General features: G+C 40.0%; 1 protein-coding gene across 2 annotated transcripts in view; it reads right to left on the bottom strand.

Moving 5' to 3' along the window:
- ACD (ACD shelterin complex subunit and telomerase recruitment factor) overlaps positions 1-22,215 on the bottom strand; it is a 55,946-nt gene that overhangs the window by 25,894 nt on the left and 7,837 nt on the right. For both annotated transcript variants that reach the window (XM_089682216.1, XM_089682215.1), the window contains exons 3-9: positions 18,377-18,498; positions 16,650-16,740; positions 14,892-14,971; positions 13,924-13,968; positions 8,882-8,937; positions 6,989-7,146; positions 3,207-3,288 (exon numbers count right to left, since the gene is read on the bottom strand). In XM_089682216.1, coding sequence (XP_089538342.1) covers positions 3,207-3,288; positions 6,989-7,146; positions 8,882-8,937; positions 13,924-13,968; positions 14,892-14,971; positions 16,650-16,740; positions 18,377-18,498 — 634 coding nt within the window. The remainder of the gene's footprint in view (positions 1-3,206; positions 3,289-6,988; positions 7,147-8,881; positions 8,938-13,923; positions 13,969-14,891; positions 14,972-16,649; positions 16,741-18,376; positions 18,499-22,215) is intronic.

Here is a 22,215-nt window from a genome sequence, read left to right as displayed (position 1 = left end):
CTACAATTGAATGGTTTAGATCAAAGCATATTCATGTGTTACAATGGCCCAGTCAAAGTCCAGATCTAAATCCAATTCAGAATCTGTGGCAAGACGTGAAAACTACTGTTCAGAGATGCTCTCTATCCAATCTGACAGAGCTTGAGCTATTTTGCAAAGAAGAATGGGCAAAAATGTCACTCTCTAGATGTGCAAAGCTGGTAGAGACATCCCCAAAAAGACTTGCAGCTGGAATTGCAGCAAAAGGTGGTTCTACAAAGTACTGGCTCGGGGGGGGGGGCTGAATACAAATACACGCCACATTTTTCAGATATTTATTTGTAAAAAATGTTGAAAACCATTTATCATTTTCCTTCAACTTCAAAAATATGTGCCACTTTGTGTTGGTCTTCACAAAAATCCCAATAAAATACACACATTTACGTTTTTGGTTGTAACATGACTAAATGTGGAAAATTTCAAGGGGTATGTATATTTTTCAAGGCGCTGTATTTTTTCCAAGGGGTGTGCTAACAAATATAAAATTGAGGGTGCCAATAATTTTGTCCAGACCATTTTGGGAGTTTTGCATGGAATGTATCAGATTTGGCTTTTTGTTTCTACACTTTTTTTGTCATACCAATACAAACAAAAGAAGTAAACTTGAGAATGCTTAAACATTTGTAATTGCAACAATTTTCTGGGCAAAGTGGTACATTATCTGTCATGACCATGTCTGTATGAGAGTATTTGGATACATATTGTTGCTCACCTCAGATGACTTTCCGGTTTATTAATGGTTTTAAGGGATTAAATGACATGTTTGAGTCCCTCACTGGTCTTTTACTGACACTTCGACCTGAAATACATACTGTATTTTTATGTTGAAGAAATATACAGGAGTTCTGTGACTATCCTACAACTCTTTCATTTAAATTTTTTTATATCCAGCATTCAGGACTGGATACCCTAGCGCTCTTTTGAACAATTCTTAAAGAGGACTGTACATTACATTATGGTTTTTAGAGCAATTACTACCTTGTACATGTATTATATCAGGGCTTAAAATTTCAAGTCCTGGAGCTACTAGCCAGGCCTTAGACTTACTCGCCACCAACAAACACACACAGACAGAGACACCTGTACACACACACACAGACATGTACATACATACATACACACACACACACACACACACAGAAACATGTACACACACGCACAGAGACACATGTACACACACACACACAGACATATGTATACACACACAGGCACGTACAGACACGCATACACACAGATGTACATACACAGAGATACACATGCACAGACACATGTATGTACACACACACACATACATGCACACCCCCCCCCATAAAAAGTTGCAGTAGTTCGTTGTTCACTCACAGAGCCGGGTACTGCACTCTAGGGGGAGGCAGAGAGCACAGCACACACTCCTTGCTTTGCTTTCACTGCGCTCAGCTATTGAGCAGTCTGACGGCTCCCAGTGCCAATGACAGATCCGGCCTGAGCTCCGAGCCTGCTCAGCAAGACGGCCCTGGGAGACACACTTGCCCCCACCATAATTTCCACTCGCCATTGGCGAGCAGGCAAGTGGAAATTTCAAGCCCTGTATTATATGGTTATTTCTTTTATCTCTGTATCCACTATTATGTTAGGATTTACAGTTAAGGTGTAGGGAACTATTGGCTGAGATTTGGTTAACTTTATCAGACTCTTGGTGTGTGTGAACTGATTTATCAGTATACTCTGTGTATAGTGCATTTTACCTTTGGGATTTAGAGTAAGACTGTTTTATCTGGCTGAGCCCTTTTGGCATGGCTGCTGTGTCATATCTGCCATGATTGTAGTAGGATTATATATTCTTTACTGATTTAGTGTTGGAGTATATGTCTGAAGAACATTTATTGGCAAGTGTTTGCAGCAAGGCTGCCATGTCCCTTTTTTTTTACAATCTCTCCAGATTTAAGAGTAGCATTTCTGCATAGAAAATAATTAAAAAAAAAAATCTATCATCTGTTTAACGCTGGTTTAAAATCCTGTAAGTTCACACTGTGGCAGTGTCTGAAAAAGGGCTTTTCAGTAGGCAGCTAAGCATTTTGAACTGAACTAATGTGCAGCAATCATGAGTGAAATATCTGGGACGTCATTGCAATGCAGCTCCTTTAATGGGCAAAGGATTGCGGCTACAGCATGTTTACAGTCTCCCCTGGCTGTATGTTAGGTTTTGGAGGGCGTTCTGGAAGCAGTAAAACCGCGGCTCAACCACCTGTTTTCACTGCCCCCTGGCTGCCCATGAAAAATAGACCTAATTGTGTTTGAATATAACATGTGTAAACATTTCTGTTAGTATTGTACACATGATGAAATATACACAGTTCTTATGGGGTAGACTAAGCCTTTTATAATTTATAAACATAACACTAAGCCCTGGACAGGGTTCTAAGCAGAGTTTGTAGATTTGGGAGACCTCTGCTAGATTCCCTTGCACATGACAATGAGGCCACAATGATGCCACCTGTTTCGAAGGTGAAGGTTTCTTATTTTTTCTTAAAAGAAAAGGCATATAATATATAGGGTTACTGTGGGAACAATAATTATGAACAGAACAGATTGACGGAGAGACATAGGTAAAGTACATCACAGTCTCTTGTCTTCTATTCACTACATTGAAACTAGTATGGTTGATACTACAGGTTTTTTTTTTTTTTTTTTTGAAAAAGCAGTATTTTAAGTAAATCCAGAAAATAAGCCAGAGATTAGGAAAAGAAATCTGGGAAATGAAGGGGGATTAAAGTCAAGAGAGGGAAGAAAAGGTGTAGTGAAGGAGAAGCAAAGTTAAAGTGGTTCCAAAGGCTTCAGTGCGTAACTGCCCCCTCAGCCTTCCTGATACTTTAAAAAGCCGATATTGCTCCAGCAATGTGCACAAGAGCAGTCCCTCTTCATTGGCTGAGACACAAAAGCTTGCTCTGAGGGCAATCAGCAGGAGAGAGGATCCAGGAGTGCCAGCGGGGGGACCCAAGAAGAGGAGGATAAGGGCTGGTCTGTGCAAAACCATTGTACAGAGCAAGTATGACATGTTTGTTATTTTTAAAAAAATCTGAACCTTTAGTATCACTTTAAGTTAATGATTTAGTCAACCAAAAAGAACTCAATGTGAGTCCAGTTTTGCATATCAGTAGAAAATTGAGAAGATTTCTTATCAAGTGTACCTGACATCTGCTGTAGAGCTGCTTCTTCTTCTGGAGGTATAAGGAGCAAATTTATAGGAATTGAAAAACTGTTGTCATTGCCCTGCAATAAAACAAAAAAAAAGTGTTATACACAGCAAAAGCATTTTAAGAAACTGAATGGTCTTGACTTAATCACATTTTGCCGACCAGAGCATTTGACCATACATTCAAAAAATATGTACTGTATAGCTCTCACAAATAGTAAAATTGGGGATTACTTTCAGGAAAATTAGGGCAGGTGTCCTCACAGTAAGCAATAACTAAACCAAAGAAATAGAAAATGGTGAAACAGACACCACCAAAGGCCTAACCCCATAAAAATACCAATATTTATTAACATACAAAATGTAAGCAGTTCATCATAACACAGCCAAAGATCACACTCCTCCCCACCCCATATAAAAATAAAATGACAACGTACTCCCAAGCAAGGACAACCCTCCAAACTATAAAGCAAGCATACAGATAACTGTATTTACAGTGATCCTAGAACCAAAGTCTTCATTAATGAGCAACTCTTCAACCTATTACTAAAACAGGGATGCCCCTTTCCCCCAATCTTATTTAAGTTAGCATTAGAACTCGTGTTAGGACTACTTTATGCATAACTAGAATTTGAATAAATGTCCATTGAAAATTGAAAGGTTGAAATAACCACATTTGCTGACAACCTGCTTATGTATATAAAAGTAAACTCTCTAACTTAGCTCTGTGCCTTGAATAATACAATCAGTGCTAAAGATTTATAAATGAAAACTATAAATATGCTAGTGTATATAAAATGACATTTTTAACTGATTTTAACTGATGTAAGCACAATTTTATAGCAGTTTAATGATAAACTTTACTACACTATGGAGGAGGTCCTCTATGCCTTTCCCCCGGGGAGGGAGATTTATTTTATATAGAGTTCCTTGCTGCAGAATACTTTTGGGAACATCTGGTGTGGTCCGTAAGTCAGCTAAAACGAGAAGATAAGATCTATTTGTGGTACTTCAAGCGTTTATGACCTTTTTTGAGAGAAGACATTGTTACTTGTTTTGCACATGATTTATAGAGGCAATAATTTGCACTTATTTATAATCTCGCTAGTGATTCACAGTATTTAAAGGAGAGCGGTATATGTTGTTTGCAAATAGACCAACTATCTCTAGTTTGATAGGTCAATATCACTAGATGGGTAACAAGACAACCCCCAAACCAGGAATAGTTTTACAGGTGGAGGCCACTGACATTATTTTTCCCTATTCATCTTCTCTGACTGTTTTTCACTAGGTTTGCAGCTGGCTAGGGTCAGTGCCACTATTGGTAGTATGAGGCAATACCTGGACCCTACAGAGGTTGCACAGGCAGTCCAACTCCTCCAGGGAGGCACATCAATACATGCCATTTTCAGAAGGTTTGCTGTGTCTCCCAGCACAGTTAAGAGCATGGAGGAGATTCCAGGAGACAGGCAGTTACTCTAGGAGAGCTGGACAAAGCCGTAGAAGGTCCTTAACCCATCAGCAGGACCGGTATCTGCTCCTTTGTGCATGGATGAACAGGATGAGCACTGCCAGTGCCCTACAAAATGATCTCCAGCAGGCCACTGGTGTGAAGGTCTCTGACCAAACAATCAGAAACAAACTTCATGAGGGTGACCTGAGGGCCCGACGTCCTCTAGTGAGCCCTGTGTTCACTGCCCGGCACCATAGAGCTTGATTGGCATTTGCCATTGAACACCAGAATTGGCAGGTCCGCAACTGGTGCCCTGTGCTTTTCATAGATGAGAGCAGGTTCACCCTGAGCACATATGACAGACGCGAAAGGGTCTGGAGAAGCCGTGGAGAACATTATGCTGTCTGTAACATCGTTCAGCATGATCGTTTTGGTGGCAGGTCAGTGATTGTCTGGGGAGACATATCCATGGGGGGATGCACAGACCTCTACAAGACAATGGCACCCTGACTGCAATTAGGTATCAGGAATAAATCCTTGGACCTACTGTCAGACCCTACGCTGGTGCAGTGGGTCCTGGGTTCCTCCTGGTGCACGACAATGCCCGGCCTCATGTGGCGAAAGTATGCAGGCAGTTCCTGGAGGATGAAGGAACTGATACCATTGAATGGCCCCCACGCTCGCCTGACCTAAATCCAATAGAACACCTCTGGGATATCATGTTTCGGTCCATCCGACGCAGCCAGGTTGCACCTCAGACTGTCTAGGTCCAGATCTGGGAGGAAACAACCCAGGACACCATCCGTCATCTCATTAGGAGCATGCCCCGAAGTTGTCAGGCATGCATACAAGCACGTAGGGGCCATACAAACTACTGAGTACCATTTTGAGTTGCTGCAATGAAAGTTTAGCAAAATGGACTAGCCTGCTGCATCATTTTTTCACTTTGATTTTCGGGGTGTCTTTGAATTAAGTCCTCTGTAGGTTGATAGTTTTTCATTTACATCAAAGGATGGGGCATCCTTACGTTCACATTACCCAGCTTCATGAGTGCTGCCGGCACTGAGGAGCTACACTTCACTGAGGGAACCATGAATGCCAACCTGACATACTGAAGCAAAGCATGATCCCCTCCCTTCAGAGACTGGGCCGCAGAGCATCTGTGGGGCATCCTCAAACGGAAGGTGGAGGAGCACAAGATCTCGAATATCCACCAGCTCTGTGATATCGTCATGGAGGAGTGGAAGAAGACTCCAGTGGCAACCTGTGAAGCTCTGGTGAACTCCATGCCCAAGAGGGTTAAGGCAGTGCTGGAAAATAATGGTGGCCACACAAAATATTGACACTTTGGGCCCAACTTGGACATTTTCACCGAGGGGTGTATTCACTTTTGTTGCCAGCGGTTTAGACATTAAAAACTGTGTGTTGAGTTATTTTGAGGGGACAGCAAATTTAAAACTGTTGTACAAGCTGTACACTCATTACTTTACATTGTAGCAAAGTGTGTTGTCACATGAGAAGATATAATAAAATATTGTGTATATATACACACACACACACACACACACACACGAAAATTGTATTTTTTTTACATTTTTATTGGATAGGTTTTATAGCAGAAAGTAAAAAAATTTTTTTTTTGTTTTTTTTTATTGTTTGATCTGTTATCATTTATATCGCAAAAAAATTAAAAACCCAGTGGTGATCAAATCTCTATTTGTGTGTAAAAATGATATACAGTAAATGTAATTTTCGTTTGGGTACAGCAATTGCCAGTTAAAATATCACAGTGCCGAGTTGCAAAAAATGGCCTGGTCATGAAGGGGGCGAAACCTTCTGGAGCGATTAAAGCACTACATTAAGGTAAAAAATGTTTTGCTACTTGCTGTACACCCCCCCCCCCCCCCACCAAATACTGAGACCTGTATAGATCCAGTGCTGTACCCATTTCCAGTCTTCTCTCCTCTCTATCTAATATGCTTGGCTGAGTGCAACGGGAGCCACTGGCTCTTGCTGCGGTCAGTCAAACCTTATGAGCGGGGGGGGGGTAGGTTCAGGCTGCGTTGTGTGTTAATAGACTGCATGTCTACTGACACACATATTGGTTTGCTATGGGGGCAACACAAAAGAGGAGGATCTAAGAACACCAAAAGGGGCACCCCAGAAGAGGTGGGCTGCTCTGTGCAATACCACTACACAGGACCATTGCAAAGAGCAGGTGAGTATGAATGTTTATTATTTTTGCTTACAAAATGCCTTTAAGACAGCTTTAAGTTGAGGGTTTAATTTGGCTTTAAATGTACAAAGATAACAAAAAGTGCTACCTTATTGTTTCTCATTTCTGTACTCCACATCGTTCTAGCTTGTGGTGCAATAACTTGGGTGGAAAATGAGTCAAGGTGCAGACATTGCTCAGCCAGGGATTTCAACTCACTGAGCTTCTCTTCACTTGCAATCATAAGTAACTGAGTAAGCGAAATATCTAAAATAAAGATAAGAAAATAAAGTGAGATTACAAAATGTACTCCCGGAAAGAGTTAAAGCTGAATTCCAGGGTAAGCACATATTATCTAAATACAAGAACCATGTGTATTCTTACTTAAATCTTGGCCTGATTTGTGTATTTCTTCCACATTTGTGCAATAATCCTATGTGATTCTTTGCCTTTGTAAAGGAGCTTTCTGTAAAAAAAAGACCAGTCAATGCTGCTCAATCTCCTTGTGCAGGGTGACTGGTCTTTTATGCACTGCCCTGTAGTTTTCAGCCTGCAGTGAATGGTCCTGCTGGGTCCCTCCCACAAGGTAAAATGTAGGTTTGCAAAGGCTGGTGATGCACACTAAAAGGATGACTACTAAGAGACATTAAATTAAAATATGCTAACCCCTAATTATTTCCTCTTTTATAAAAAGGAGCATTGCTTATTCACTTACTTTCACTGTGGAAATAAAAGTCAAGGGTACAGTTACAAATAACCACAACACTGCATTGGCATTGCACCTCCTAGTCCAACCAAGTCTATCTCAGCTTCAACAGCTTTGAATAAGAGTTCAGAGCCTTGCTTCTCTGGCTTGCCAGTGAAAGTCAAAAGTTGTGATTTCTGTACCCTCCCCGCTCTCATCAACATTTTATAAACATATTAGTAGTTTTTATTCTAATCTATATTTTAAAATGCCCGGCCTGCTCACAGAATAATGATCCAGCACTCCAATGCTCCTAAGTATCTGGTGCATGTGCACAAGATAGACAATTACAGAGAATAATGACCCGGCTGTTTTCTCCTTTAGTGCATGTGCTATTTCTACTTGCTTGTTACTATGGAGCATACTTCATACGTGGGTATATATACAAGCCTCATTTACAAACCTGCTTCTCTTTTAGGGCCAGTTCACACTATAGAAACACAGTCCGGATGTGGTTTTTGGCGTGTTCCGGGTTTTTTTTAATGCTTTTTTTTACGCATTCCAGTGCATTTTTTATGCATTACAGTTCATTTTTTGCCCTCTCTTTTTTTTCAACTTAAATAGGGACATGTGTGTTCCAGTGTGTTTTTTATGCATTTCAGTTCATTTTTTCCCCCTCTCTTTTTTTTCAACTTAAATAGGGACAGTGCATTTTTGGTGCGGTTTACCACGTTCCAGTACAGTTCTGCGCAGGAATAATGCAGCATGTTCTACTTTCTTTTTTCTGCAAACCAGAACGCACTGGAACTGCAAGCACTGATGTGAACTATGACATTCACAACCATATAACCTACTTTCTATGCATTTTAGATGCATAAAAAAAAACAACTGAAACGCATGTAGTGTGAACTGGCCCTTAATCCAAGTGCTTATTGCAGGATTCTTTAATACAAAGAATATGTCTCAAAGTAAGTTACCTGTCACAGCTCAGGCTTCCATTTGGCACAGCACACTGGACACTGCCACTGAACGACTTCTAGAAGCTGTGCTGGAGCAGAGGGAGGCATGTCATTGAGCATGGCAATGAAGAAGTCAGCTCTGCCACAGAATTTGTACAGCTTCTGGAAATCAATGGCGGTAGATGGCTACGTTTCCTAGCTTGTTAGTGCACTGGATGTGCAAAACTCAGCAAAAATCAAAATAAAGTGATATTGAAATAAAAGTACATCTGCTGTGAAAATATTGTGATTTATACATATGCAGAAAGACAGCAGAGAGAGCATGGGGGGGAATAGAGCTTAGCTTTACCACACTGACCTGATGAGTTCATATCGGACATAGACTCCTTCTCTTGAAGCTCTGTCATATACATCCTAGAACATAGACAACATATTCTCAAGCACTGGGTAGTTAATTACAAAAATCAATTTGCAGTGTAGGGCCTACTGGGTGAAATTTACCCAGGTGACCTTATAGATTAATGCCAATACTCTGTATCAAAGAAGCCACGATTTCCACATTTTTCAATGATGAAAGATAACCCACTAAAAATCTATACCGATGTTATGTTTGTATAGTTATGCAATTCTACTATAGGATTGGGAATATATTCAAGTTTGAATGAATAATTTTTATGAATTTTTTTAGTGGTCCTAAAGTCAGATATGTTCTCCATATTAAGTGCATGCAAGTGCAGTAATGTAGAAGTCTATGTGTAACACTTACATGTATTTACTACATCTCAAAGAGATCACAGTACTCTTTTCCTGAAATGGCTCCCTAGGCCAACCTCACCCTTGTTTAGCCATTGGCCGTGAGCAACATCTGTACTAAATTGCTGGCCCAGGGATGATCCAATCATGGAAACCGATGCTTTTAATGCAGCCATTTAGTTTCCTGACTAAGTTTACAGATCATCTCATACATTTGCCTTTGCCTCCGTGAATATCCCAGAAAGTCACAATATGCAGTCTAAGGCTGGCCATACATGGATCGATATTCGCCCGGTTCAGGGGACCAGATGAATTTAGATCCATGTGTGGCCACTGTGATTGATCGACATCTGTTCAATCACCCCGTTGGTATATTCTTTGTTGATCAGCACTGCAGGTTATAGGCAGCAGCGCTGATCTGTATAATCTGATGGCGGGAAGCCTTCCTGCCATCAGAATACAATGACACAGCGGGCAGGATTCCCACATCATCATCGAATGTGTGGACAGGGAAATCAGGTCATTAAATAAAAAAAATGATCCATGTATGGCCAACCTTAGCGAGTGTTCACAAGGGAAGGTGGAATAAGAACATCTTAACCACTTCAATACAGGGCACTTTTACCCCATTCCTGCCCAGGCCAATTTTCAGCTTTCAGTGTTGTCGCACTTTGAATGATAATTGTGCGGTCATGCAACACTGTACCCATAAAATTTTTTTATCATTTTTTTCCCACAAATAGAGATTTTTTTTGGTGGTATTTGATCATTTGCCCTCCTGGGGATTTATCCCCCTTCATGACCTGGCCATTTTTTGCATTATGCCGCTGCTTTATTTAACTGATTGCATGGTCATGCAACGCTGCACCCAAATTAAATTTACGTCCTTTTTTCCCCACAAATCGAGCTTTATGTCAATGGTATTTGATCACCTGTGCGGTTTTTATTTTTTGCACTATAAGAAAAAAACAAAAGACCAACAATTTTGAGAAAACAAATTATATTTGTGACTTTTTGCTATTAAACATGTCCAATAAAAAAAAAAAATCAAATTTTGTCATAAATTTAGGCCAAAATGTATTCTGCTACATGTCTTTGCTAAAAAAAATCCCAATACATGCAAATTAATTGGTTTACACGAAAGTTATAGTGTCTACAAATGGCGGTATATATATATTGGGATTTTTTTTCATTTTTTTTTCATTTTTCAACTAGTAACGGTGACGATCAGCGACTTATTGTGGAACTGCGGCAGGCATTCTGACACTGGGGGGAACTGACTTGGTGTCACTGACATCCCCAGTGACACCAAAACAGTGATCAGCGCTAATAAAAAGCACGGACACTGTACTAATGGCACTGGGGAAAAAGGGGTTAACATGTGGGGTGATCAAAGGGTTAACTGTGTGCTGTTTTACATGATGTGCTGTGTCTGTGCTTCACTATAGGCACAAAAAGCAGTGTGCAGGGGCTGACAGGGGAGAGAACTGTATTGTTCCCCCACCCCGTCGGAGATGCTTGGCAATCACTGGGTGGGATCCGGTGATTGACAGCTGAGGCCGCGAGTGATGATTTTGCACACCCGTTCCACCCAGTACTTCTGCTATAGGGTGGACAGGAAGCGGTTAATTTCTACTGAGTTTTTTTATTTTTCGCTAAATAAAGAAAAAAAACCCCAAACTTTTGAAAAAAAAAATTTGTTCTTCGTTTCTATTATAAAATTTTGCAAATAAATAACATTTCTTCATAAATTTAGGTAAAAATGTATTCTGCTATATTTCTTTCATGAAAATACCCCAAATTAGTGTATATCATTTAGTCTATAGGTAAGTCTACAAACTATGATATACTGTACACATATATATCTATATATCTATATCTGACAATCGATCAGTCCGGATGTACCGATGGCCCATCTCATTATTTGAGGCCCGAAAATGCTAGGATAAGAAAAATACCCCTCAAATGACCCATTATTGGAAAATAGACAGTCCAAGGTATTTAGTAAGAGGCGTGGACAGTTTTTTGGAGGTTGTAATTTTTTTGTTACAATATTTTGGAAAATGTAGAAATTAAAAATTTTTTTTTTCCTTTTTTTACATATTGTCACTAGTCCAGTACAGCTTTATTATATAACTGGTGTGGCGGTGATCAGGGACACTGACTGGTGACAGTAGGTAAAAAAAAAAATGAAAATTCATTTTTTTTTAAATTTTTCTATATTTTTTTTTAACCACATGCCGCCCAGCCCATGTATAAATACGTTGGCAGGGTGGCACGGGCAGGCAAAACCACGTTTTAAAACGTGTGTTTTGTAAACAGGTAGGGGGCGTGCACGAGGCGCGCCGCCGCCCTACCTGTCCTGCCGATCACAGCCACGGATGTCAGACGCCGGGTCACAGCCGGTCCTTACCGGCTATCTCCCGGCGATCGGCGGCAATCAGTGACAGAGAGCACAGCTGCAGTAGCTGTGCTTTCTGTCAGTTCCCTGACAGCTCGAGGACATGGTGATCGGGACAGAAGAGTTTCTCTCTCCCGATCAGCCTGTCCCCATCCAGTACACACCCCCGCCCCCGAGTAAAACACTCCCCCTCACACAGATAACCCTTCCCTGAAAAATAAAACCCCTTCCTCCCCAGTGCCATTAGTACAGCGTCAGTGTTTTTTTTTTTTGCACTGATCACTGTATTGGTGTCAGTGACCCCAAGTCAGTACCCCCCAATGTCAGAATGTCCGCCGCAGTCCCGCAATAAGTCGCTGATCGCCGCCATAAGTCGCTGATCGCCGCCATTATTAGTATAAAAAAAAAAAACAAAATCCCAGAATCTTTCCCGCCATTTGTAAACGCTATAACTTTCACGTAAACCAATTAATTTACACGTATTGGGTTTTTTTTTTAGCAAAGACATGTCGCAGAATGCATTTTGGCAGAACTTTATGACTAAATTTGATTTTAAATTTTTTTTTACTGGACATGTTTTATAGCAAAATGTTGTTTTTTTCCATCAAAATTGTCAGCTTTTTTTTTTATAGCGCAAAAAATAAAAACCGCACAGGCAATCAAATACCACCGAAAGAAAGCTCAATTTGTGGGAAAAAAAAGGATGTAAATTTCATTTATGTTCCGTATTGCATGACCGCGCAATTGTCCGTTAAACTAGCACAGCGCTGTATAGCAAAAAAATGGCGTACATTGCAGTATCTATACCATAGTTTGTAGATGCTATAACTTTCACACAAAGCAATCAATATACACTTATTGGGATTTTTTTTACCAAAAACATGGAGCAGAATACATTTTGGCCTAAACTTATAACCAACTTTGAGTTTACTATATATTTTTTATAGCTGAAAGTAAAAAATATTGTTTTTCTTCAAAATTTTTGGCCTTTTTTTGTTTATAGCGTGAAAAATAAAAGCGCACAGGTGATCAAATACCACCGAAAGAAAGCTCTATTTGTGTGAAAAAAAGGACGTAAATTTCGTTTTGGTGCAGCATTGCATGACCGCGCAATTATCAGTTGAATTAGTGCAGCACTGAGTAGCAAAAAGAGGCCTGGTCATTAAGGGGGTAAATCCTCTGGAGGTCAAGTGGTTAATACATTCTTTTTTTCACTATTTTTTTTAAACACACAGTGACCAAAACAATACAATGTTACCATAGTAACATTAAACTACTCTAGGCAAGTGATCAGTATTTTTTGTTTTATTTTATTTTTTTATTTTACACATTATTATTGCGAATACCAATGTATTTAATTGATATTTGCAATCATTGTTACTGAATGAAACTGATTCATTCAGTCGTAATTAGCTGTGATTGAGCAAAGCTCATCACATGTTACAGATGGGCTGTGATTGGCCCTGTCTGTACCATGTGACTGCTTTGACCAATCACAGCTAACAATACAATTGTATACAATGGATGGCATGACAGGAAGCCATCCATTGTATACAATTTGACATGTGATCTGCTGTAATTGGTCACTCATAGCGGTCACATGACACTGGCAATGGGCCGGTGTAGTGATACATCATCAGCTGTATCCCATGGACACAGCCATTGATAGATCGCACCACTGCGCGACCCTGTGGGCGGCTCCTTTTGACAAGATGTCATATGACTCCCAGTCACAAGGAGGAGTTTCAATCTGCTATAGGTCGGGCGGGAAGGTGTTAAGAGATTGTGCTAAGCATGGTCAACTGACTGGAGGTCAAGGACTAATTTTTATCCATAATACATTATATAGTGACATGTCAGTAATTAATTCAATGCAGATCTGGACAGTTACTAACATGACCCCTAATTTAGGAATAAGGGATAATATGAGAATATATTCTATTGCGACAACAGTCTGTTTTGGTTCCATAAGCCCATTATGATATTATTATTATACAGGATTTATATAGCGCCAACAGTTTGCTCAGCGCTTTACAATATAACGGGAGACAATACAGCAACAATACAGTTCAATACAAAAGGGATAGGCGGGCCCTGCTCCTCGGAGCTTACAATCTAGGAGATCTCGCCATAACTTCATTGAATATTCAGTACCTTTGAACTACTTCATAGTCTAGATCTTGGGCACCTTCATAGTATAGTATATATTACCAAGCAACCAAAACATTGTAAATACACCAACTTACTGCCAAAGTTCCTTGATCTTTTTCTGTACTCCTGGCTCCACATTACTGAAACAGCAGAAGACATTGCTTAAAATTTTAACGTATCTCTATTTCAAAATCAAAGAATGTAATTTTTTTTAATACATACACATCAACAATTTCAGTATTTGTTATAATTACCTAAACTAATGCCAGAATTAGCCCTCTAAAGACAGCCATAAATGGGTAGGATTTCTCTGAAATTTTTAGGAACAGAATGTTCTAAGAAAGTTTGTTAGTTTTACTAATCATTAGTGGGTCAAACTGAAGTTCATTTTCAACTGCAGTGACAAAAAAATCCAAAGGAGCAGGATGGAAAATGTTTCTTGAACGAATGAAGTTCTAACAGTGTATGTGGTTTTTACTCAGTAAAGTTGTGATTGGCTTTTTTGGTCAAAATCTAGTGGATGAAAAAGTAAAATGACCATGTATACTTTATGTCCAGAATTAATGTGTACTGGATTGCTTATGGAATCATTGTGGGTCTGTGTGCGATATAACACAACAGTATATACACATTCTGATGAGAATTGTAGATAAGGCTTTCTTCTGACCATACAACTTGTTCATACAAAATATTTTCAGATTTTTTTTTTGCACTTTAAAGCAAATAAATGCAGTTCATGGTTAAAAGCATTGCCTAGCAATATGATCTGTCCACAATGACACAAAGTAGTGTGTTCTCATTCACATTTTGTCAGTGAGGTCAAATTTATAGGAACTTTCTCAGCAAGTGTTTAAATTCATCTGAAGGAAAGAAGCAAAAAACACACTTCAAATGCCTGGTGAATGAAGATTACAGAAAATCGGAGGCTGAATTAAACATGTTCAGGGAAGTTAACATCTTCATCAAGAGTTCTCAGCCACCCTACATGACCTAATTCACCAGGTGCAAATCATCTGAGAATTCATCCATGCCATTGTATGCCAGCAAATGTAATTTCACTCACCAGTTCAGCAAGTCCACTGTGTTTATCTCCATGGCCAGTATACAAAATTGTTCAATGGTCAGATAAAATTCACAACATCTCTGAAATTAATACAAATCTTGTCAGTTGCCTAATAAAACATGCACATTGCTGTCCTATCACAAATTTAACAATACTTTTAGGCCTCATGCACACTGAGCATTTAGCCTGAGATCCCAGCATTTTCACACAGACAGGCACAGACACACCATCCAGCCCCGCTGTCGGCAGCCTGTGGAAGTCTATGAGAGGCTGAAAGCTGCTATGGCTCAACGCATAGAGTTGTATGCACTCAGAGATGAATGCCCAGAATCTAAAATTCTTGTGTTCCAGGCATTCTTGCCTGGGCGCATAGGGCCCTAAATGTTAGAACCGCTTAGGACACCGTCCAGCCATAGAAGCAGTCAGTACTTCATAGACTTTTACAGGCTTCTGGGAGAGGGGCCTGAAGGTGAACCTTTACCTTCCACCTACACAAACATGCCAGGATTGGCCACACACAGGCTAAATGCCTAGTGTGCATGTGGCCTTACACTAATAACACAAGCTATCACTGCCTCCCTGCTGCCTGGTACTACAAGCATTTATTTTTACAGTTATAAGACTGGATTCTCAAAATGCATCACTAGGAAACATTGCAATACAAAGCTCAAAGTGGAACCCCTATATGTAAAAAAATCACTGAACTTACCAGCTGTGTGTGTGTAGGCAGGGCTATGCATTATAGCTGTACACCTTTTAAATGACCCTTTAACATGCTAAAAATGTGTACCCTGATAAACCTTCAAAGCTTGAAAATGTGTGTCAATTCAAGGACAGGCAGGCTGTGCTCCCAGCGCAGTCAGAAAACCCACCACACTGAGTGGGATGTGCTCTCATGCCTATCGTGGTCAGTATTAAATAGCAAAGCACGGAGCCTGGCAGAAACACAAGGGATTTCACAAAAAGGAAGCAAGACAAAACAGAACAGGATACTTTTTAACATAAGTATATGGTACAACATGCACATATCAGGAATATGAAATGGTGGAGTAACATACTTTTTAGGTGCTGTGTGGTACAGCAGGAACACCAGCTCCTTGGAGGCTACACCAGTGGACAGTAAACGTCTGCATATGCGGACTGTGTTTAAGTAAAATGGCTGTAAAATCCTGCAAAAATCCTTTTATAGAAGGCAACTATCAGCAATACAATGTGTTCTTAGAAAGGATAATATATTGCTAAAATACTTGCCAGTACTTGGTAGAAGCAGTAACTGTTCAGGGTATTCATACAGCCAATGCTGCCAGCTGTCAGAATACAATAGCTAGTTGATGGTGTTGATGGAGGAATCTCTCAGCTTTTTCTAATTCAGCCCAACATGTATGTTCAGCCCAACATGTATGGCTAAACTTTATCTTCATAATGTTTTTGGTTTACACATTTTGTCAAACAAGCTTTGGGACCTTTCACATACTGTAGTTTAACACCATTCAGCTAATTATGTGACTTGTGAAACAGTTGGTTGCACAAGAGCTTTTTTAAAAGACAGCAAAACAGGTGAAGAATAGTGCAATAAAGTCTTTTCCAAACCATTTAATAATTAAAAAAAAGGAAAACAATTTTTTCCACTTCAACATCATGGCCTATAAAATCCCTGTGTAGATCCAGGCTGTTACATTACAAAATGTGGAAATGCCCAAGGGTAATTTTAATCATATATTTTTATTGAGATGAGCTGAGCGGTCACAGTATACTCACCGGATCTTCTTCGGCAGCAAAGGAGAGTGTGAATTTTTTCAGGATAACAATCTTGTTCTTGATATGGGCTAACGTGAAATGCTCATCCTCTCTGAAAAACAATAAGCCAAAGGGCACATTAGAGTGTACCGAAATTCCTTTTTTTTTTTACTCTCAGATCTCTCTAATCAGCAATTACAAGTACTTCCAAAGATCTGACCTCAGTTGGGTGGTAGCCAAAATATAGCCACAGAGTTCTTAAATAGTAAGATATTGTTATCTACTATGGTATGAAGAAAATTCTCTTAATATGTTAAACCAATCCTGTGCTGTGATCAACTAAATTATAACAAAATAAAATTAAAAATAGTGGGTCACCTACACATTACACATACTCATACCAATGTGTCAAAGTAAATCCAAAAATATAGAATAGTGAAATGATAATTTTCCTCTGATGAAGCCATGTGACTCGGTGGCGTAACGCATAGGGGAGGGGCTCTGACGTCACGTCGCTTAAAGGAGACAGGCAACACACAGAAAGTATAGAGCAGAGATTACAAATGAACACTGTGGATTGATTTTATAGCGGTTTAAAACGATTTTAACTACAATTACATGTGAGTGCACTACTGCTTGTTTAATTAATGTTTTAAAAAGAAGATAAGGCATTATGTTTTTCAAAACTCTTTATGGTACATTTATCAGGTTTGCATTATCATCGGTGTTCCTTTTGAGGACAGGACAGGAAAAGATGAGAAATCTCCCCAACAAGATCAATGAAAAAAATGTTTTAATATAGCGGGGAAGGATTAAAATTTCTGACAATGTTTTTAGTGCTGCCTATGCATTCCTGCCCTGGTCATGACAGCTTCCCGTCATCACGTCATCGCATTTCCATGCACAAATGCTGTGGGGCACTATAGTGCCCCTCCCCCGGAAGCTGATACACTTTTGTGCATGCACAGAAACCCAAGGCGATGGTGCAGATGGCTGCAGCTCTCAAAAAGCTGAAGAGACCAGTGACATACCGGTAAATGCCATTTTTTAAAACACAGCAGTGCAAAAGTGAGGGAGGGGGAAGAATGGGGCATTCATGTGTGGTTCAGTTCCACTTCAACTTCCACTTTTGTTCTGGTGACGACTCTAAAATTTTTTTATTTTCATCGCTTGCTGTCCCGGGGCAGTTACAATAGTGACCAGAACACATAAAGAGGGCATATCTCCCTAACAAGTACACAGACAGCAGTAAAAGCTAAACAGGTTGCAACCTTTCCATATTCTAGCCAAAACTAAATGAAAAAGAAGAAACATTTTGGCTATATATACACTTCTGGCATTATCTGTCTAGAGTTCTCCTTTAAAAGCAAAGGAAGCGCATGAAAGGAGGAGGACAAGAGCTGACGAAAAAAATATAGGTTCAAACCGAGCATTAGAATGAGGAAGAAAGGGGATTTAAGTGATTTTGAACGTGGCATGGTTGTTGGTGCCAGACGGGCTGGTCTGAGCATTTCAAAAACTGAGATTTTCACGCACAACCATCTCTAGGGTTTACAGTGAATGGTCCGGAAAAAAGAAAATATGCAGTGAGTGGCAGGTTCAGGCTGCTGGTGGTGGTGGTATAATGGTGTGGGGGATAGTTTCTTGGCACTAGCAAGGTGTACCTAATAATGTGGCTGGTGAGTGTATAAGGAGGGGGCTATAAAGGATGTAGAATAAGACAATGTATCATTAGTGTTTATATATACCGTTCTAGAGTTTCCTGAGCCTCCCTTGTGATGATAGCTCTGATATAGTACTGCCGATCCGAAATATGTACAACAGCTCCTGGATACTGACACTCTTCTGTCCGTTCTGGCATTTTTAGAAACTAAAGCAAAAAAAATATGCAAACGTTATAGCATTAGCAAAATCACGAAAAAGAAAAATTCTAGTCTACCTTGAGGTATGTATTTGTAACACAATTAGTAAAAACACTGGGCCTCCTGGAAAAGTCATACCTGTAGGTCATTTGCAGCACCCCCAAAGCCTGACCAAAACATTTGCCTGCCTTGTCGTATACATAGGATGCTCGTTCCCAGTGTCAGAGGAGCAAGTTCTTTCCTGGTTCAAAAGCTGCTCATGAGCAATGCACTCTCTCTGCCCGTTGTAGCAGCGTTGAGGTCAATGGGTTTTTTTTTAACCTATGGGGGCCTTTTGTCTGCATAGTTACTTTATTGGAAAAGGTGAACTTAAAAGGATAAGTTCACCTTTGGGAACATGTTACATGTTCCTCCTGTTTTTAGGGTGGAACATGTAACATGTCCTCAATCCTGAAGCCGCCGTCCAATCCCCCTTCCTCACTGTGAAAGAAGTATGGGATGTATGAGCAAGCAGATACACTGATAATCTGCAGGAGACCTGCATGGCACCAGTGATTTGTTTTTACCTGTAAAAAATGTGAATTTATTATTTTTTTTGTAGAAAGGTGAACTCATCCTTTAACCGTTAGCCGCCCGGCCAATGGCCGTTTGGCGGCTTGAAAAGCGCTGCAGCTTTCCGGGTGCACGCCATTTGGCGTGCTCCCGCACATGCGCGGTTTGCGCGGTTGCAGAGCGACGCAGCAGTGCAATCTGTCACCGCCCGTGCACCTCGGACACGGCCGATGACAGATCCGAGTACCGGCTCCCGTTGCCAGGACCATGTGACCTGCTGTGACCAATCACAGCAGGTCACATGACAGTTGTATACAATGGATGGCTTCATTCATGATGCCATCCATTGTATACTAGTGCCTAGCTGTGAATGGTCACAGCTAATCACATGCACATGTCATGTGATTAGCTGTGACCAAATCACAGCTAAGCACAAAAAAAAAAAAAAAAAAAAAAAAAAAAGCTGAATGAATCGATTTCATTCAGGTAAATGCTTGCTTATAGCAAAGTAATTCTTTGCTATAAGCAAATTGTGTAAAAAAAAAAAAAAAAAAAAAAAAAAATACTGATCACTTCCCCAAAGTAGTACAGTGTTACTATGGTAACATTGTACTATTTTGGTCATAGTAAAATATGAAAAAAAAATCTTAAAAAAAATAAAAAAAATGTAATAAAAAATTAAATATAATAAAAAAATAAAAAAAAATTAATATTTATATTTTTTTTTCATACTGTCACCAGTCAGTGTCCCTGTTCACCACCATGCCAGTTATATGATGACGCTGTACTGCACTGGTGACAGTATGTAAAAGAAAAAATAGTGAAAATAATTTTTTTAATTTTTTAATTTTCCGAAAAATTATGACAAAAAAATACAACTTCAAAAAACTCGCCATGCCTCTTATGAAGTACGTCGGACTGTCTACTCTGCAAAAAGGGGTCATTTGGGGGATATCTGTACTGTTCTGACATTCTTGGACCTCAAGATATTAGATTGGCTGTCAGTACTTCAGGATTGATCAATATTCAGATCTATACCATAGTTTGTGAACTCTATAACTTTCCTACAAACTAAAAAATACATCCTAATTTGGGTTATTTTCACCAAAGACATGTAGCAGAATACATCTCGGCCTAAATTTATGAAGAACAATTATTTATTTGTAAACTTTTATAACAGAAACAAAGAAAAATGTGTTTTTTTTTCAAAATTTTTGGTCTTTTTTTGTTAATTTAGCAAAAAATAAAAACCCCAGCGGTGATTAAATACCACCAAAAGAAAGCTCTAGTTGTGTGAAGAAAATGATAAAATTTTAGTTTGGGTACAATGTTGTATGACCGCGCAATTGTCATTCAAAGTGTGAGAGCGCGGAAACCTGAAAACTGGCCTGGGCAGGAAGGTGTAAAATTGCACGGTATTGAAACGGTTAACCTTGAAGCAGACATTAATCAGATCTTCACTTCACATATAAATCATCCTGGTGCTTGTGTTTAAATGTCAGCGATTGATTCACCACCATTGAATGTTTAGTGAAAATTGTTCACTGTTTTATAAATTGGTATTCATTTTAGGCTACATTCGCACTGTACAAAGAGCACATTCTGTAATTTCCAGCAGCAGGAATTTGCGGGCATTTAGCCCATATAAAACAATGGCAGGCTGATGGTGGGTACAGCTAGTCAAGACTGTTCACAGCAATTAACTGTGGTGATCATGGTTGGATTGTAAAAAAAAAAAAAATCAAAATGTCTCAGCATTCTTCAACAGATCGGATGAAATTTGAAGACAACATTCTTTCTGATCTTCTGTCAAGATTCCAGGCACCATCTTTGCAGAAATCTTTCACATTCCCAAATCCTCCATTAGAATCTACTGCATGGATTCCCTGTTCATGTTAAATTCTTCTGCTGTCATTTGCACACTCAATCATTGATCTGAGCATACAAGGGTTCACTCTTTGTTCACATTTGCATCCATCCTTTGTGTTTTTGGCTGCCCATCTCTTGTGTCATGGTGGACATCTTCCCGCCCTTCCTTAAACCACCTATGTCAGTCAAAAACACTTGATTTCTTCATGGAATGTTCACCATAAGCCTCTTGTAACAGAGCTAAAGTTTTGCCCACACTTCTTGAAAAATTTGATGCAATCTGCTGCTCCAGACTCCTGTCAGTCATTTTCCACCAACAGCACAACACAGACAAGTGTTATTTCTTCTACTGCTCTGTAAAGACTGAGCCAATTGGTTCTGTGACCCAGGGGAATGCAAGTTAGAACATGTCAGAACACGCTCGAGTGTGAATGGCTGTGTGACTTGCCACCATAGTGCTACTACACAGGCAGTCTGGGAATTAAACTGTCACACCTTGTATTTAACACATACACTATATTGCCAAAAGTATTGGGACACCCCTCCAAATCATTGATTCAGGTGTTCCAATCACCTCCATGGCCACAGGTGTATAAAATCAAGCCCCTAGGCATGCAGACTGCTTATTCTATAAACATTTGTGAAAGAATTGTCGCCCTCAGGAGCTCAGTTAATTCCAGCGTGGTACCATGATAGGTTGCCACCTGTGCAAGAAGTCCATACATGACATTTCCTTGCTACTAAATATTCCACAGTCAACTGTTAGTGGGATTATAACAAAGTGGAAGCAACTGGGAACAACAGCAACTCAGCCACGAAGTGGTAGACCACGTAAAACGTCAGAGCGGGGTCAGCGTATGCTGAAGTGCACAGTGCGCAAAAGTTGCCAACTGTCTGCAGAGCCAATAGCTAAAGACCTCCAAACTTCATGTGGTCTTCATATTAACACAAAAACAGTGCAGAGAGAGCTTTCTGGAATGGGTTTCCATGGCCGAGCAGCTGCACCAAGTGCAATGCAAGCGTCAGATGCAGTTGTGTAAAGCATGCCACCACTGGGCTCTAGAGCAGTGGAGACGTGATCTCTGAAGGGACAAATCACGTTTCTCTGTCTGGTTCATCAGAATGTGTCTTGGTCTGGCGGTTGCCAGAAGAATAGTACTTGCCTGACTGCATTGTGTCAAGTGTAAAGTTTGGTGGAAGAGGGATTATGGTCTGGGGTTGTTTTTCAGGGTTTGGGCTTGGCCACTTAGTTCCAGTGAAGCATACCAAGACATTTTGGACAATTTCATGCTCCCAACTTTGTG

The sequence above is a fragment of the Staurois parvus genome, unplaced genomic scaffold, assembly GCF_062004578.1.
Source record: "Staurois parvus isolate SC_StPar_1 unplaced genomic scaffold, SC_StPar_1.0 ptg000287l, whole genome shotgun sequence".
Classification (NCBI taxonomy): domain Eukaryota; kingdom Metazoa; phylum Chordata; class Amphibia; order Anura; family Ranidae; genus Staurois; species Staurois parvus.
Note: the sequence above shows the minus strand (reverse complement) of the source record. Positions and strands in the feature narration are given on the sequence as shown.